Below are 18534 nucleotides of genomic sequence, written 5' to 3' on the forward strand. Positions count from 1 at the left end.
CCAGTGCCCTTCCCAAGCTTCTGGCCTGAGTTACTGTAGGCATGTACCTCCATGTCCTGAATGTCTATTCACCCGCAAAACTGTTCAATCTAGGCAGTTTAGACTAACCTACAAAAATTGAATCAATTCAGGCTCTAGCTTTTTGAATATCTTTCCCTAGCCTTGGGGGTTACTGACTCAGGTGAAGACATGAAAGGAAAATTAATGCCTGTTTTATTTGTGCATACAGTTGAAGAGGGAGTGGTATGTTTTCCAAATACCAGATCTTTGTGTCCTCTGTGTCTTCTTATAGTCTTTAATGGTCCTCTAAAATCTTTTCCTTCCTGCTTTCCTCTCTCTACACATTTTGTTCCTTCCCCTTCTCTACACAGGAATTTAATTTCTGCAGCATTCTGGTGGCTCTGGGTCCCCCGAGTGACCTTCCTTCAGAAATATTTGAGCGGTGATGAAGAGTGGCACAGAGCTCAGACCAAGGGGATAAGACCAAGAAGAAAAAGTAAGGTTGGGAACTCTATTAAATGGGCCTAGGGAGTCTTTATCTGCAGTGGAAATGGACTGACCATCTCCATGTGTTTATTAACTTGATTGAAAAAACTTTTGGTTTTACTCTTATGGTTCTACTTTTCATAATGGGCAATGAGCCTGTTGTTTCTACATTTGGTCAGACAAGCCCATTTGGATATAATATAACAACAAAGCTCTTTATCCTGTTGTGTGTTTTAGGTTTGCATGAACAGACTTTTAGCCATAAAAAGGCATGGTGAATGTATGCACTAGCCACATCTCCTGGTAATATAAAATGTTAAGGGAAACATCCTTGTGGGCAGCTTTGCCAGTATTACTTATTCCATATGGCTTGACCATTCTGAATCACGATATAGGAATGACTATATCCAACGGAAAAGTGAATGTTCTTATTACTTCCATGGGGATGGTAAATGAAAAGCTGTTCTGCCTTTTCAGGAAAAATTCCCTAAATCTTGAGTGAAATGATAAAAGCATGACCTGGTTAGTTGTTTTTTTCTGATTTAATCCTTGCTTGCCTGTTTGCCAGTCGGGTTATCCAGGCATCTGTGCTTTACCATCGCTATAGCTGAAGCATAAATGTGTATGCAGCTAATGTGTGTGTGCAGTCCCATAGTTACAGATGCAAATTATGCAGGTAAATGAATACCCATACTTGCATGCAAATTGTATGGGCGGTATTTTTATGCAAGTTCTTATATCTGTAATACATACAGTTTAATGATTAAAGCATTAAACCAAACATGCAAAGTGCTGGAATACATTCTGGAAGCATCTTTCAGTTTACTAATTCATTGTCTAAGATGGTATATGCAACAATCTCTGATATTTAGAAGAATAGAAATTCTCTAATAAAAATACTTTGCTCCCATCTGTCAACAACTCCTGAATAAAATTTGGTGTATATTTTATTTCAGTTTGAATACACTACTAATAGCACTATTTCTTGATTTTAGAAGTTTTTTGTTAGCCTGTGTATTGTTTTCAGTTTTTACATCATGGGTTCACAATGCCCTTATTTGGCACAGAAAAATATGTTTAAATAATGAAGTGGTGACAAGAACTGGGAAATCAAAGCTATATGATATTTCTGTATAGAGTACAATATTGTGGCTGGATCAAAAAGCTTTGAAAAAAAATAGAGTCTAAATGTGCACGGTAAATGTCAGTATAACTTTAACTACAATGGTGTGTCACTATCTGCCCCTGGAATAAATTTTTCTTTTATTTTCATGTCATCGGACATCTGGAGATTACACGTCACCGTAGCAGTAGCAAATCATTACTGTTTTTTTTCTCCTCCAAATAATATTGTTCCCAAGCTCTATATTCCATGCTTGTAGTAACCTACAATTACCACAGCCAATTTGGCTGAACAAATATGAACCTGATTTTCTCCCACTGAATGAACAGGAAACATTTTTTCAATGGTGTCATTACAGATTTGAATTTGGATCAACAGGAGTTTTGTCTTTTAGTCATAAGTAGTACAATCTTACTTAGGTCTGAGAAATGCTGAACTGTCCATTAGGCCCTACAGCTGTGCACAGAAAATAACCAAGGTTGTAACTGTTTCCACTGCCTATGTACTATATTTTCCATTCAACTTCTTCAGTAACGATTGAATTAGCAAAGGGCATACAATAAATTAATTCACACGAAGTAAGTCAATATCAAGATGTAAGCTTGGTTGCCTCAAACTCTAAAATGTCTATTCTGTTCATATGGTGCATTTTCCTACTTATCTTTGTCTATTAGTTAATAATGGTAGCAGCATGTTGCTGGGATAGTATCTGCTGCAAAATGTTGCCAACAAATGTTAAAAGAAAAAACCAGCAAGTTTGTTGTTCTGGTGAGAAATGTGTGGAATCAAGCTCCTGTTGAGGAAGATTAGGATTACATTAGCTCTCAGCAGTTGCCTGGTGATGTTTGCATTACAGAAGCAGCACGTTCCTCTATAAGGTAAACACTCAATTCAGATTATTTGCTACACTGTCAGAATGAAGAACTACTTCTGAACACTTAATAGGACAGCTCATGTATCTAGCAACTTAAAAATAACCGATATTATGAATATTAATATTAAATAGACAAACTCCAACAGGTAAGAATGGCAAAGATATTCATAGCAACAAACTTGTTTTGAATGAGAACTGGGTAAGACAGAAAAATGCTGTCCCCCACTTACGGCTCTTTATACATGCTTAACAAATGTAAAGGATATTCAAATAAATATGGGTTCTTATTGGCAATCGCTGCTTGGACATATGAATATTCTAATAGCACTTGAGACAACTAACCAGGTCATGCCTTTATCATTTCACTTAAGATTGAGGGAATTTCCCAGGTGGGCAGGGGGGGAAGTGGCAGGGGAAGGGCAGCAGTGGAGTGGAGTGGTGGTGGCAGTGGCAGGAGAGTGGGTGGGCATGGAGGAATGATGGCAGTGGCAGGTAGGAGCAAAGTGGCAGCTGAACAGGAGCATGGGGCCCACGCTGATGCCCTAGGGCTGGGGCTGGGTCCAGGGCCAAGGCCAGCAGGGATCCAAGGCAGGGCAGCAGGAGTGTGGAGCCTGGGCCAGCAGAGTCTGCCTGGCTCCATTGCACGGGGCTTGCATGCAGTTTCCAGGTTCTCCACCCAAGCTGCATGCCTCCTGGTCCCACGCAGTGGAGCCAGGGCTCTGGCCCCACTCACTGCTAAATGCAGATCATGGGGAATGACGGGGAGCTCTGTGTTATGGACAAGACTGGCTCTACCCCTCTTGCTGCCACCCTGGCTGAACCCCATGATCTGCACCGCTGGCTTCATCCTGCCACGTGCAGTCACTGCATCACTGTCAGGGGTTCCACCTGCTGCTGCCACTGGCTTCAGGGGCTGTGTGCAATGGGGGAGGCATGTTTTTAGGGGGGCCCACACACACAGCCACCCCACTACCACACATACACTCCCCCATACTGTTCTTCCACACACCCAACCCACACCCCACACATGGCTCCCTACAAACCCCATACCCACCCACACATCTCCCCACAAACAGCCCCCCACAAAGTCCCCTATATCAACCCACATCCCCACCCCACACACACCCACAGCCCCCCACAAACCCTATGCCCATCTACCCACACTGCCCACACCTGCCTACATTCCCATACAAATACATCCACACACACACCCTCCCCTACACACACATCCACGTTTATACACCCAGAGCCCCCCACAAACTCCATACCCACCCATACACCCTCATGCCCGCAATATACAAGAATAAGACCTCATTTTGAGCTATTATGCAATCACCTCTATACACACGATACAAACATGTACAAATCAGGCCAAAAATATTTTTTGAAAAAAAAAATGTTATTGTAGATGTTTGATTTTTAGTCTATAATTTGTTTGTTTTTTTCTGGTTCCAAGATAGGAAACCCCCTTCCCAAAAGGTTTACTTCTGGTCCCAAGACAGCATCTGGGGCAGGGGCAGAGTACCTGTCAAGGGACAGGGCTACCCTTGCAACCCTTGACAGCCCACCAGAACTCATTAATTGGCCCTCCAGCTGATATAATTGCCCACCCCTAGAGTAAGTAATTGATGTATCTTCAGCAAAACCAAAGAGGTGATTCTTCTGCTCTACTCAGCACTGGTGAGACCTCAGCTTGAGTACTATGTCCAATTCTGGGCACCACACTTTAACAAGGACACGGACAAGCTTGAGAGAGTGCAGAGAAGAGACATCTGTATGATCAGAGTCTTAAAAGGCAAGCCATCTGAGGAAAGGCTGACGGATCTGGGACTCTTCAGCCTGAAGAAAAGAAGGCTGAGAGGGGGCCTGGTAGCAGCTTACTGCTACACTAGGGGAGTGCATCAAGCATCAAGGGCTTGGTGAGCAACTGTTCACCAGGGCACCCGAGGGGAAAACTAGGGGGCTATAAACTCCTGGAAGACCAATTCAGGCTCAACATTAGGAAAAACTTCTTCGCAGTCAGGGTGTCCAGACTGTGGAATAAGCTCCCTCCAGAGGTGGTGCAATCACCTACCCTGGAAACCTTTAAGAGAAGACTAGACAGACACCTTGCTGGGTCACCTAATCACCAGTTATCTTTCCTGCTTGGTGGAGGGGGCTGGATCCAATGATCTTCCAAGGTCCTTTCTGGCCTTACAATCTATGAATCTATGAAAGCCTAGGCTTTGTCTTAACCTTTTTGGAGTCACCAGTAAATTCATGTATACAGAACCCTATATGTGTATAACCCACTTCTGTAGAGATTACAGGGAAAGGCTTTGGCATCTATGGAGAAAGTTGGGAAAGGCAGTGATTTGAGTTGAGGCATATATCACATCTGGCTCAGAAAATGCTAGATGAATGCAGTATTTCATAACCTGAGGTCATTATTATACATAAAGTCTTTGACTAGCAAATGGCATAAAAAGCTATGTATCTCTTTGTGAAAATGTGTACAAGTAGCAATGAATGCAAACAGCCTCTTCCTCTCTACTTGCATTCCTACAAAATCGCTTGTTTGTCTGTTCTTAAGATTTTCATGTCTAAAATTTTTAAACATATAATCCAGAACCTAATAAACTCCCACATTTTACAGACTGAATATAGCTACTTCCAGTTGTCTTCAAACACTAGTTTCTTCAGATTTAGCACACAAAGTATTACTTTCTTTTATACGTTTGCAGTATGGTGTCACTATGTTTTTAACAACAGCAATTGCAATGGGTAAAGTATTGCTTCATCTTTGTACTTTACATCTCTTCTGAGAACTGTAATACCTACCAGACCTGCAAAAACACTTACCTTGCTTGATAGGCTGCCTGTTGGAGAATGTCAGAGGAGAAACAAGGAATTTGGTTTCAGCTACAGGAACCCAGTGGTGCAGAATTTTAATTGTCCAGACTCCAGGCCGTAGTGGTAAATTCAATGGTGGTTTGTAGTGAGTAAATTCTGCGCTAGATTCTATAAGAATATCATACGTAGCTGCGATGACATTGACTGGATCCACCCAGATCACAGTAACTGTGACATTTGGGCCTTTCCCCCACTTCTGCATGCCAATGGGCTCATCCATTGGCCCAATAAGTCCTCCAAAGTTCCGAAATACTCTTTCCTTGGCATCCCACTCAGTGCCAATCTGAAATTAAGGACATGCTTGTTACTACCGTAGTCTCTGAAAAATAGCATCGGCCCTTCTTGCTCCAAATTGTATCCCACACCTGTCAACAGGACTATTCATGGGTTTACAGTCAAGCACATGTAAAGGTTCTTGTAGGTTAAGGCTTAAATTGATGTTATAAAACATAAAGATATACATGTATAGTACCTGCAGCCAGTGTTATTATCAACAAATAGTGACATGTAAAGGCCTGTTATGGATCTCTATCTGTAACTAAAAGCTTAATTGTGCATTAAGATACCCTGTTTCAGAAATTAAAGTCAGGAATGGTAGTGATTGTTTTGATCTGATTATGGATGTTTGAGTAAACGTTTGACCCCATGCTGTTTGAATGGAAGAAGCTCTCTCTTTTTGTCATTTGTTTTTATGCTTAAAAAATAAATTAATTTGGAAAACTCTACACTCAAAGGAAAGAAACCCCTGGCTCAGACTGGATTCTCATGCCATTTTGCCTAGCACCCATTTTAATCAAGCTTAAAAAGCTGAACATTGACTACCACTACCGGAATCATGCAGTGTAAGCATGAGGCAGCTGCTGTCCAAAATAGAAAAAGACTTTCACTGACTTGAGCAGAAACTGAGTTATACCCATCCTACAGTGAGATGCTGCCCACCCAACAAATCCCAATCACCTTCCTCATGGATGCAGCAAGCTATTTCTGGTAAGCCCTGTGATTAGTGTCATCATACTGAAGTTTTTTTAATTATTATTATTTACTAAGTAACAGTAAAGCAGCTGATTCACAACCTACCATAAATATTTAATAGACCTTTCATTTTCCTAGCAGCTTTCATATTTCAGTGCTCTTTATATGGGTTTTAATGGCTCGCCTGTAACCCATGGGATAATATGAACTTATAAGCCTTTGCAATTAAACACTGTACATTAGAGACAAACATTTGTAAACAGGGAGCATGAAGGCATATATAATAGTTAGCTTCTGTGATATATTTTCATCCAAACACTGTATATAGCATGAGCTTATCTGTAACCAAGGTAGGTATACACAGACATACACACCACATGTCTAAGATGAGATGTGCTGCATCTCAGTTGAGAGGAAGAATGGCCTAGTGTTCATCTGGGACGCGGGAGAACCAGGTTTCGTTCTTTATACTGCTATAGACTTTCTGTGGGAACTTTCTGTGGGAACATCACTCTGTAAAATGGGGATACATCACTCTTACCCCACCTTTAAAATGGGATAATAGCACTTCTGTAGGGCACTGTGAGAACAAATATTTGAAAGATTATGCAGTGTTCTGACATTATGGTTATGAGGACAACTGTCTCCATGATGTTGTAGACAATATCTACAAATCAGAATGCCTACAAGAAATCAACTCCTGGATAAAGAAGAGCCAGCTCAAACTAGACCCAGACAAGACTGAAGTGATGATGTTAAGAAACAGAAGGTGCTCTGAAGAATTAGTAAAGCGATTGCTTCCACTCTCCACTGAAGAAAGTCCTCATTTGTCAGCATGGTATGAAGCATCAGGATGCTATTTGACTCCTCAGTAACAATGGATGCCAGCCCTGAACTCATGATAAAGGGATCTTGGTCAGGGGGATCTAACAGCCTTCCAGAATGGCAGGACACTTAAGTCTGATAGTCTGTAGGAAAGCTGCAAAAGCTTCCTCTCTGAAAAAGCTTTATCATGGGAATGACACTCTACCCCAGAAAATCCAACCAAGGGCAAAACAACCCCAACCAATCAAAAGACTACCTCAAGTAGAGATTTTACCCTGGAAAAAGGGGAAGTGCTAGCAACTCTATGAAATCCAGTAGAGACTTCTATACTGTTACTATGAAAATGCTTAGAAATTATAGGCTGGCATGAAGGGGACACTGGAAAAATTACAGGAAGAGTGCAGTGTGCTCTAGTGATGTCCAGCTAATGTATACAATTGGGAAACTATACCTCCATAGCATATATTAGAGCAACACAGGGACTGCCTCAGCCTGAACTGAGCAGTCAGTCTAAAGCAGGGGTGGCCAACCTGTCGCATCAGTGCCACAAGTGGCACAGGCAGTGTGCGTGTATAACACATAACAGACAAGGGAGGAAACAGGGTGCACAGTGTTAGAAAGGGCAGGAAGCAGAAAGCAGAGCAGCAGATCAGATAAGGGAAAAGGATCAGAGTGCCACTTGGAGAGGGTATGGGGCTAATTTGCGGCATGCCTGCCAAAAAAGTTGGCCTCCACTTGTCTACAAGAATCAGAAAAACATAACACATCCCCTTCAGGCTTGGTGGATTTCAGTGGAAAATTTAAGTCTTTAAAACTACCACCTTTTATAAGTAATACTGTTTCTAGCAATTTTTAGAACAATTTTTATACCTTCTTCTAAACACTGCTCTACTGGGGGTCAGAGAACTAATTTTGTCATGGATCCCTAAAACAGTTTTAAAATAGCTTTTGGCTAATATTTATGGCCAGACGAGGTGGGTGGAATCAAAGTCATGGTAGTAGACATTTGGGAGGAGCTCCATAAGTCGCTTGCAGTTTTGATGCTCATGCGTAAGCAGCCCACACACTCATACAGGTACAAATTCATACCTCATCATTTTGTATTTTATCATTCTGTAGGGACGTATATTTGATATGCCATTATTTTAACATCCATTATTTTTAACTTCAAGAAAAGGCAGTGGGTGCTGGGTACACTTGTAAAGCCAGGACTCAGCCATCTCCTTGGCATAAAACTACTGTTTTAATCCTTGTTCAGTTCCAAGATAAAATTTTCTTAAGATAAATTATGCCTTGATTATGGGTTTGTGTCTCATTGCTCACTGCAAACAGGACCATTAGGTTCACACAAAGCACACTAATTGCCTGCCACCTAGTTTATTTTATTCTCGGTGATGAATCACGATTCTTAACAAGGCCAGAAATGAATTTAGTTTTCCAGTGATATAGCCAGAGTTTAAGCCTTCTGGTACTTTTAATTTAATCAACTTTTTCCCTTTCCAGTGGTATTATTTCAGGTTTCCGAAGAGATAGCATGAATCCAAGTTACTAGTCGATAATAAGGACATCTTATGTAAGGCACTTTTTTGGGAGGGAGTAGGCTGAGGCTAGAGTGTATCCTAGGAATTATTCTCTTTCATACTTCATAGAAGAAAAAGTGCTCAGAATGCAGTGTGCAACTGTAATTCTGCCATTACTTTTCCCAAACTTGTGTGACTCAAAGCAGTAGCATTTTTGTATTGTTCACAGGATCACCTTTTGGTCCCTCCTTTGGACTGCTCAAATGTGGTCTTAGACTGTTGCTGAAAACCTGCTGTTCAGGAAGTGGAACAGGAACAGCAAAGAGGGATAGTGGCAGCCATTAGGATCGTAAAAGCAGCAGGGGTCTAATCGTAACCGTAGACATCCTATGATTCCTGCTGTAACACTCATTGTGTGCAGGGCCCAAAAAGCCCATGGAAAACATTACGCCTTATCAGGGGCACTTTCTGAAGCAGCCTTTCCTGCTGGTTTCATTTGTGTAAGCCAGGAGAAGGACTGAAGCGCTCAGCCAACAGCCACCTTGCCAACTCTAATCCACTGTCTAATCACAAGAAGAAAGTTGTTAGAAAAGCAGCAGAGGTGTGTCATGATGCATACAAGCACAGTACTCTGAATACAGTGTGCAGCCACTTAGCCTATGACTTTTGCTCTTAAGACCATTGTAGCTCTAATCATAGGGGAACCACCAAGTTTATTTCACAATCGTGGGGCCTCTTAGAAGTGATAAATGCCATTTGTAATAAAGAAAGATCAATTCTGGGGTCTGTCAGTCTTGACTGAAGCCAGACAAGTTATTTTGGATTTATACTGGGGAAACTGGTCCAAAAATACATGTCCACTGTCCAAGCTAAAGTCAAATCAGTAATTAAAAGGCGATGAAAATAAGTAATTTTTACTTCCTGATTTTCTTAACATGAATCAACTCAAAGAGACAGAACAATTTGAGAATACAAGGGAGAAACAAGAATTGAAACAAACAGCTTTTCATGCACCTATCCATGCTTCTCTTTGTGACAAATGAAAATTTTCCTTCTAAAGTGAAGCGAGAGCACCAAAAGCCAAATTCTTCCTTGATCACACTTATATGGGTCCCTTATCTAAGGACCTGTGGGCAGATTTGGGAGCCAAAACTTTTTGAAGGATTGATAGAAGTCCAGATTTGTTCTTTTTCTTATTCAACACTGTGTTTGAGAAAGTCTGGAATACTTTAATTTTAATATAATTAGGCAATCTGTTTCTGCTTCTAGCACCTGTGTTTTCAAACTTAGAAACACTTTGATCAGGAATTGTGCTAAAGTAGGATTAAAAAAAACCCCCAAATAAACAAGAGAAGTGCTACTACAAATCACAAGAAATACAGCTTGTGTGTCAATTTATCACAGCACAAAATGGCAAGTCAACCACCAGACACATTGATAAACGGAATGTACCCTGTATTCATCTCCTTAATGGGACATTAATGTCTTGGATTTGCCACGCACACCAAAACACTGAATCCTACCTCGGCCCTTCTTAATTGCCCAAGAAGATGTTAATTTATGGACTTGGCCATAATGACTGAGAACAAATTTGTTCAATCAATGTTATGCTTTAATTGAAATTTGTAGCTTAACAAGAAAAATCATGAAATTAAATGTTCAGACAGTTATATCTTTAAAACAGAACATAGATGTCAGGTTCTATTACCAGTCTACTTTCCAGATGTCTTTTAGGGGTTCATTTTTCACACTGTGTGTGTTAGATACTGAGGCAAATCCTATGAAGAAATAACAGGATTTGTGGGTAAATCTCAACTGCTGCTGTGATAATTTTCTCTTTGATGTTCCTACATCAATATTCTAGTCACGCATAGCATCAGTCCCTGACTTTTATTAATGTTAATTTTTTATCAGTGTATTTGGGAGAAGAAGAATCTAATAGTGCACAGAGATTCCACCATAAAGTCTACCCCAGTCTAGAGCTGCAGTATCTTTAGGGTTTTTTTTAGCCCAAAGTCCTTCTTAAAGGGGGAAATAAGCAACAGTTACCATTCCTGTGAAAAGATGGCCTTCAGCTCCCACTTAAAACAAGAGGAACACATTGCATAAAGGATATCACGCAGGAAGTCATCAACATGATAGAGACTTGGCCAATAAATTAGAATTCCCATTGGTACCTCCTACAGAAAAGTATTTGTTCAGTCAACTTCTGAGTCACTCTGCCCTCAGATTTGTCCTCACGTCTTCCAATATACTGTTGAGCTGGCATGCTAATTTATCAGTCACCTATAAACCCTGCTGAGAATGAGGTTATGAGGAATGCTTACCTCTGAGAACTGCAGCCTTCCAAAATCACTTGGTGGACTGGCAATTTTAAACACTTTCTTCGGCATCACCCAAGTTTCCAAAGTTTCTAGTTTACTGACAGCCAGATTGGTTGCATGATGTTTGATTAGGAAGCCCTGAAAACGGTCAGCAAGGAAGTAGAGATGGACAGAAACTGGATGGCCCATAGGATAATACCTGTAAAACATGTAGTATACACAGGTGGTATCACACTTAGGAAAGAGAGAGACATGGAATCACCATTCATGTGAAGCTAGTGGCTTAAAATATATTTGATTCAGTTAAGAAATATAGTATTACTTCATTAAGAAACTTTAAATATGTTCCTTCCTCATTATCAATTATTCTCAGGTTGTTCTTATCGTTCCGAAACATTAAAATTCTTACTAAGAATATGCTAATTTGAAAGACATTCACAATTAAACCTCTAGAGTGTCTCTACATCCCAGAAATCTCCTATTAACCTTTTTCTGCCTAAGAAATCCTACACGGAGACATATTTTACATGAAGGTAAGGAGTCCAAACTGCAGAGTTCAGATCTACATCCAGACACTTCTGTATTAAGGAGTACTTAGTTTTGAGGTCCCAATTCAAATGAAGGCCATGCCTAAAGCTCCACTGAAAACGAATTCAAATAGGGAAGTGCATAAATGTGACCCAGTTACCATGCCCCAAGTCTTGAAACCATCAGGCTAACTGCCCTAATTAGAGTGGGGTACTGCAGCCTCTCACCCCCGTGCTTTAGCACACAGCTGTCAGAGCTCCCCAAAACCTTTCTATTCCAGAAACTTACCTCTCCTGAGAAAACTCTGAATTCTGTGAACACTATTTTGCTTTAAATAAGATGCCACAAAAGTAGTGTTCTCGACAGAGTTACAGCCTAGCTGTTTATTTCTAATCACCGCTCTGTTCTGAATAGGAAGCCTTTCTCGTTAAAGACACAACTGGATTGAGTTGCAGAGAGAATCTGCCCCTTCCTGTCCCTGATCCTGTAAAGTTACTTGCATGTGCTTAATCTCATGCGGTCGGAGAAATTCTGTTGATTTCCTTGGCAGTACTCACGCTGGCTCCAGTTAAACGCTCAAATAAGACTTTGCAGGACTGGGGCCTTTTTTTGCCTCTTGGAGAACTGAGAAGTGTGAAGGAAAAGCTTTGTGCAATATAGTGCCAGGGAGGAAAGTTTTCCAGTCCATCAGAGACAAATGGCAGTTAGGCAGTTTTGCCAGTTTACAGTTATTCTAGCAACAGTTTGGCAGCATAAACGTTCACTGGTAACTCAATTACTTTCAGAAAATTTCTAACCCTTGATACTTCAGTCGGGCTTTGTTACCGATGTCCAAGTATAACAATTGTTACTGTAAGCAATAATGTCAAACAGACTACCCTTGTCCTACCTACCTGTGAACACTGAAATGTAGGACTAGACAGTAAAGCATAAGATAGGTTTGCAGTCTCTGTGTCCCATTCATATCTGCTGTCTGTGTTTTATGCCTTTAGCACCATCTTAACCGAGTGCCTCTCGTTGCTACGATAACAGTACGATAGTTCCATTTACAAAGACTTTATATGGGTCATGTGGAACCAGTCCTTAGCCTTATTTTTACGTAGCACAAATTAAGAATACAAATTCGATGCAAATCCCTGTTTGTCAACTGACAAGGATCTTGTGCTTCTCAGAGATTTTTCCTGCTGCCATCTCCAGCCTCGCTCTCAAATTATTCAGTGATCAAACCAATGTCAAGGGCCTTGTCATAAAACCGCCTTGTAGCATGCAGCAATTGGTATGTTTTTATCAAGACATCCACAGAGTGGGAACATAAAAGGGTGTTGCAAATCAGAGTAGAGGTGCTGCACTGAACACAATTCAGAAAAGGCCATGTTTTATGCATTGGTTTTGTCAGGGGATACTGGAAACAAGTTGTTGATGCATAGTTGAACAAAATGCCTTTCTCCTTACAGAAGGGCTTGGTTTGCTTTTGCCAGATACTGTCCATCTTTCCATTTATTTAGAAAACATTAACAAGAAGGATTTGTAGAGTTTAGTTAAACTTGTCAAATAATGTTCATAGTCATAGGTTTAAACCAGGGGTGGGCAAAATGCAGCCATTGTATCTGGTCCATGGGGCCCCTAAAACATTTAGAAAATTAATATTTATTTGCCCTCAATGACTTGCCAAAACTCAGTAAGAGGCCCTCCACCTGACATAATTGCCTGTCCCTGGTTTAAACATATGGCTAGTAAAAAAACAATGTAACATATGGCTAACTGAATATTTTATCCTCCGAATGGTTTTCTTAGCAATACTATAAAGGGTACAACTATGGCTCTAATCAGGATAACTGGACATTTTTGCAGTGCTGTAATTAATTGTGAAGGAAGTAAGTGACAGACACGTTCTAAACGCACTAGTATTATATCTGCCTATGAAAACTTGTCTGCTAAAACCCGACTCCCTGTGATGATGATGTATGGCAGGGAGCTAGGGCTGAAGACAGCTGACTAAGAACAATGTTGCATTATATGAAACCTATAGAAGCAAGGGTTGAAATTTCTAGAGCTTGAGAAGTAAGCATAGGAAGACAGAATACAAACAGGCCGACTCCGGCGGAGTCTGCTACGAGACAACAAACAAAGCACAGGAGCCAACGGAAGTGACAATCCAGCTTCTGTTCTGAATTCCAACGACCTTCCATTTTGTGCGTGTCCAAGCAAATATTTATACTATCCATGAAACACTCTGACTAAATTGTCTCTTGGCAGCAACTGGTAAAAATATCACGGGGTGGAGAGAGATAAATTAAATCCCAACTCTCTTAAGATGTTGATGCATGATATAACCTAAATTCAACAACAGTCGAAAGAGGCATGCCTTTGAAGCAGCGGGCTACAACTCGTTAGCAGTCTCCAAAGCAACTTCCCTTACAGAAATTTCCTGTGCATCAACTCGTGGCGGTACGGGATGGACGGAGTGAGCTCTTGTGCTGCAAAGCTTTCCTTCTGCTGCCTGAAGCAGTGTCAAATGAACTAGGGTGGTGACTGCAGTATCTGCTGACTTCATGCAGCTGCAAGCCCTAGAGCAAAAGTGATTCTGCAGAGGAACACAAACCCAGGCCTATTACCTCTGCTGCTGCCTTGGAGACTCTCAAAATTATGAGGGGGAGGGAGAGGGAGAGGAAGAGGGAGAGGAAGTCAAAGAAGGAAAGCAACTGCAAAGAATGGGATGGGATATGCCTTGTAAAATTAAAATTGGACAGGACTTGCGGCTGTGACCAGATACTCCTAGCCACGAGGGGGTTAGGCAAAGTAGCCAAGTGCAGTTTCCTTTGGACATCATAGACTTTCTGCCTTAACTTGCTTCATAGACTCTCTGTGTGTTGTAAAACAGCTGTGTTTCATCCCAAAGGAGCAGTGTTTCAGTGGTGAATAAAATGATTCCCCTGTGCGTGGTGTGTGTTTAAGCCTGCAAATCACCTTCAGCTCCTTTTCAATGAAAGGCTCTATATAAATGTAATCCACCATTCATATAAATCATTGCTAAAATGCTAGCAAAAGGGAGAGGAAAAGTAATTGTTACATTGTTTTATTACTAGCAACATGTTGCTCCCATCTCCTCTTCTGGTTTTGTTGCTACACGCCAAATAACCATGGAATTTTCTTTTTACATTTGTCTTTACTTCAAATAAGAGATGATGTTCTTCTAGTGATTATTTATATCAAAGTGTTATTGATCTTTTACTGTTTTGCAGTAACCTTTATTGGAGTGGTGTAATGGAAATCTGGCTTACAAATTATCAAAGTTTTCCAAATGGGACTATACTCAGACATTTTGTGCTGGGAAAGTCACAAAAACCTGGGTTCCTACTCAAGAACACAGGACACATCAAACTGCAAGGAATATATTTAGCAGTCACAAAGTTAGGTTGTAAGCATTCATCTGCTGGCATTAAAAGACAGACAGGTAAAAATGCAGGAGTAGGTATTTTTTAAAGTAGAGGGAGAATCGTTGTCTATCAGGGAAAGCATTGAAGGCCTGTTCTGAAAATAAACCCTTTCACATTATGTATGCAGGGAAGACAAACAACTATGTTAACTTTGCTTTGAAATGAATGAAAGCAACATTTCTGTGTAATCGCAAAAAAACCCCAACCCTTAAAATATTCAGTGAAAGGGATTTTATTTACTAGGTTTGTGGAATAGAAAGGGTATCATCATTTGTTACTACATTTTACATCATTGACCGCATTTTTGGCCTAGAAAGCTTTAGTGACCTGTCCAGGAGACTTGGGTGACCTGACCTGACTTCATGGTTGTGGTTTTCCAGAGGGACAAAGACGACCACTAACATTCTTGGAAATACGTACGACTTATCACAGTTGACTGGCCCTGTGTTATGAATATGCACGTCACCCTATATGACAAAACGAGTGAAATACCTGCGGTGAAGGCACTATTTTACACTATTGTAAAGCAGCACAACCACTCACACCATACATGCCAGCAGTTTGCAATATGAGGATCTGACCCCAAGTTCACTGAAATCAATGGGTATCAGGCCCAACTGAGAATCCTAAGAATCCTCCTTCCATTTATTTATAAAAAAGAAAAAAAACATTCAAACTAACCGGCAGCTGTTGTCTCCATCAGTGTGAAATGAAGTCTCAGCTCTCCTTAGGCCCAAGCGGGAAAATGAGTGGTACATGGTCAGCGTAATGTCACTGATGCTGTGAATACCATCAGGCTCATCATACACATTCTCCCAGTACGACCTGAGGCCTGGTGTGCCAGATGGATAGTTGCCATACAAATAATAATCCAGTTGGCCAATTATTTCTTGATTCACCACAGCTTCAAATTTGCGGGCAAAGAACGTTGGCCTGGCAGTCTGCTGTGTTGACAATAAAAAAAAAAAAAGATTTATCAGTAAGTTTCCATTTCTAGTCACAGCACTGTTGTCCTAAGCAACAGGGTGGAGTTTAGGACATGAGCATTTCCCTATGGACTACAACAAATTAAACAGTGATGCTGGACTAATGCTCATATCAAAGCATATGTTTTTTTCTCTGTCCAGATTGGTAGGTCCCTGAGAACAAAAGGAAAACCCCTCTGATTCCTTGCTTGTGACTTTTGTGCAACTGTTAGGGGCTGGAACTTAATTATTCTTTGGTTTTACTGCTCAAAGAAGTGCCCTTGGTAGATCTTAGAGAAGATGCAATGCCAGCTCGGAAGAGTTTATAATCTAAGTAAAAGCAGGACATGACAGACAAGGATTTGAAGTAAATGGGGGAAGGGTATGGCAAAAAGGCTAAAACTTCAGCAACAACTATTTAATTTTGTTTTCTGTAGAGCCAAGTAATAGCAGACAGAGAAACTCTGAATACAATATATACAGATGATGCAGTCAAGCAGAAATTTGCCAACAATACTGAGAAATACATTGTTAACTCTTTTATATAGAGATTGTTGAACATATTCAAGTACCACTCACTTAGGACCTGGTACATAATTTAGTTAAATGAACCACAGTGTTTCCTTTCAAATGTATGTCCATATTAGTGGGTTTCAGGAAGGGCTGTGATGTGAACCAGTGAGCAGGGCACTGGACAAAGAGTCATGATGTCAATGAGATGGTGTCATTGATCCGCCAGTGAAATCCTTTATCCTCTGGGTAAGTCACTTCACCTCCCGGTGAGACTGTTCCTTCTCTGATCCTTCATTTGACTTGTCAATTTAGAGTTTACATCCTTTGGGAAAGAGGCTATTTCCTATTGTGTGCACAAGACTCTGATTATGGCTGGAGCCTATAGGCATTATATTTACAGCAATAATGCTACAGACAAATGGGAAAAGAAGATTTTTTTTTTTAATTTACAGTGCTAAATTAGAATGGTCGCTCCAGGCACAATGTGCATGGGATAATCCCATGCTGAGTGCAGTGTCTATCAGACTGGCAATCAGTGATGAGCACAGGGTTTTATAGGGGTTATCTGGATATCTTTGGGGAAAGTTTTACATACAACATTTACAGGAAGGTCAAAGCTAGTGACCCTTACCCTAAGAACAAAGTATTCTTCTTCCTCGAGGGGTATTTGGGTATGAGCCAGATAAAGAGAAGCGGAGTGAGGATGAACAGCCTACTGTTGATTAGTCTTGCTTTGTAGTCCATTTAGAACAGCAAGCTGCTTTGTTCAAAAATGTCACACCCTAGCGTCTCTTCTTCATCTGATCAGAGCCTGTAGAAAGCCTGTCAAGAAGACTGTAAAATTCACTGGGCCATATTCATCCCAGACGTAACTCCATGAGCAGCCAGGATTAATGTATATCTTATGGTAATGACAATGATAAAGACCAATTTGTTATGAATTGCTGGCAAGACACAATTAACACTATGAAGCTTTGCACTCTAGAGGGCATAGGAAGGGCTATTTCATTCAGCAGGCCCTGTATTACATACACTAACACAAAGATACAGAAACTGTCCATGAACTTTCCTCCCTTTTTGGGAGACTCACTCTTCTGCAGAGTACAAAGTCCCTCCTCTGATGAAGAGACCTATGTCAGTGGTCTGCAGAGGAGCAAATTTCACTCTTTCAGAATGAGACTCTTTGCCATCAGAAATAAGCTGACAATCATCATCTAGGAAGCAATATGGTATTAGACAAAGGAAGAAGTGCCACAGAGATTTCTAGAACAGATAATAGCTTTCAAGCACATTTATTGAAAGGCTTTCTATCAGCATGACACTTATGTAGAAAAGAGTACATACCAAAAGTTTAGGGAACATGTTGCCATTGTATGAACCCCTAAATCAACAGGGCTGTTACAGCCTGCACAGTTGACATGCATCTTTTGCTTTCAGCTTATTATAAACAACTTCCCTTCCCTGAAGTTTCAAACGACATTACTTTCAAATGAGAAAAAGATGCTAAATCTTTTTAGGGGATTAAATTAAAGTAAATTAGAGAGTCTATGCTTGTTATTAATTTATGGTCTATAAAAGCTAATCAAATTACAGGAAAAATAGATGGTTTAAGGGAAAAACATGGATTGAACTGTAATCACATTAGTGACAGAAGAGGATCCTCCTTGTACCTACTTGGGTTCTACAGTACTGTACATGGGAAGCTAGTCTAGTGGTCTCAAATAATTTTTGTGGGAAATGGAAGAATTTAGTTTGAAAATGTCCATGCCCTCTATAAATTACAAAGCCAATATTTCTTAACAGACTTTTTAAATTCTAATTCAGTTTAATCCTGTCCTTTTGCAGCTGGTTGAGGAGAAGACATTATAATATATCATCAGGGATCTGAGTTTCCTGCTCCTGTGGAAAAACACGGATTTTCCCCTTTAAAGGAGAAAAATGTGGAGTTTCCCCTTGGAAGCAGGAAACAGTTGGTTTCTCTTTTGCAGACAGCTGTCCGCCAGCTGACAGAGTTGCAGCCTGCAACGAGGTGCTTGCAAAAGGGCAGGAAACTCTTAGGCCTGTCCAGAGGGCGA

The 18534-nt window shown here is 40.7% G+C and overlaps 1 protein-coding gene across 1 annotated transcript in view; it reads right to left on the reverse strand.

Moving 5' to 3' along the window:
* XYLT1 (xylosyltransferase 1) overlaps window positions 1–18534 on the reverse strand; it is a gene marked incomplete at its 5' end in the record, with an annotated part of 252401 nt that overhangs the window by 19728 nt on the left and 214139 nt on the right. The window contains 3 exons of the mRNA XM_019542112.1: window positions 5325–5658; window positions 11020–11215; window positions 15663–15925. Of these exons, the coding sequence (XP_019397657.1) occupies window positions 5325–5658; window positions 11020–11215; window positions 15663–15925 (793 nt within the window). The remainder of the gene's footprint in view (window positions 1–5324; window positions 5659–11019; window positions 11216–15662; window positions 15926–18534) is intronic.

Source organism: Crocodylus porosus, unplaced genomic scaffold, assembly GCF_001723895.1.
Source record: "Crocodylus porosus isolate Cpor-Errol unplaced genomic scaffold, CroPor_comp1, whole genome shotgun sequence".
Classification (NCBI taxonomy): Eukaryota; Metazoa; Chordata; order Crocodylia; family Crocodylidae; genus Crocodylus; species Crocodylus porosus.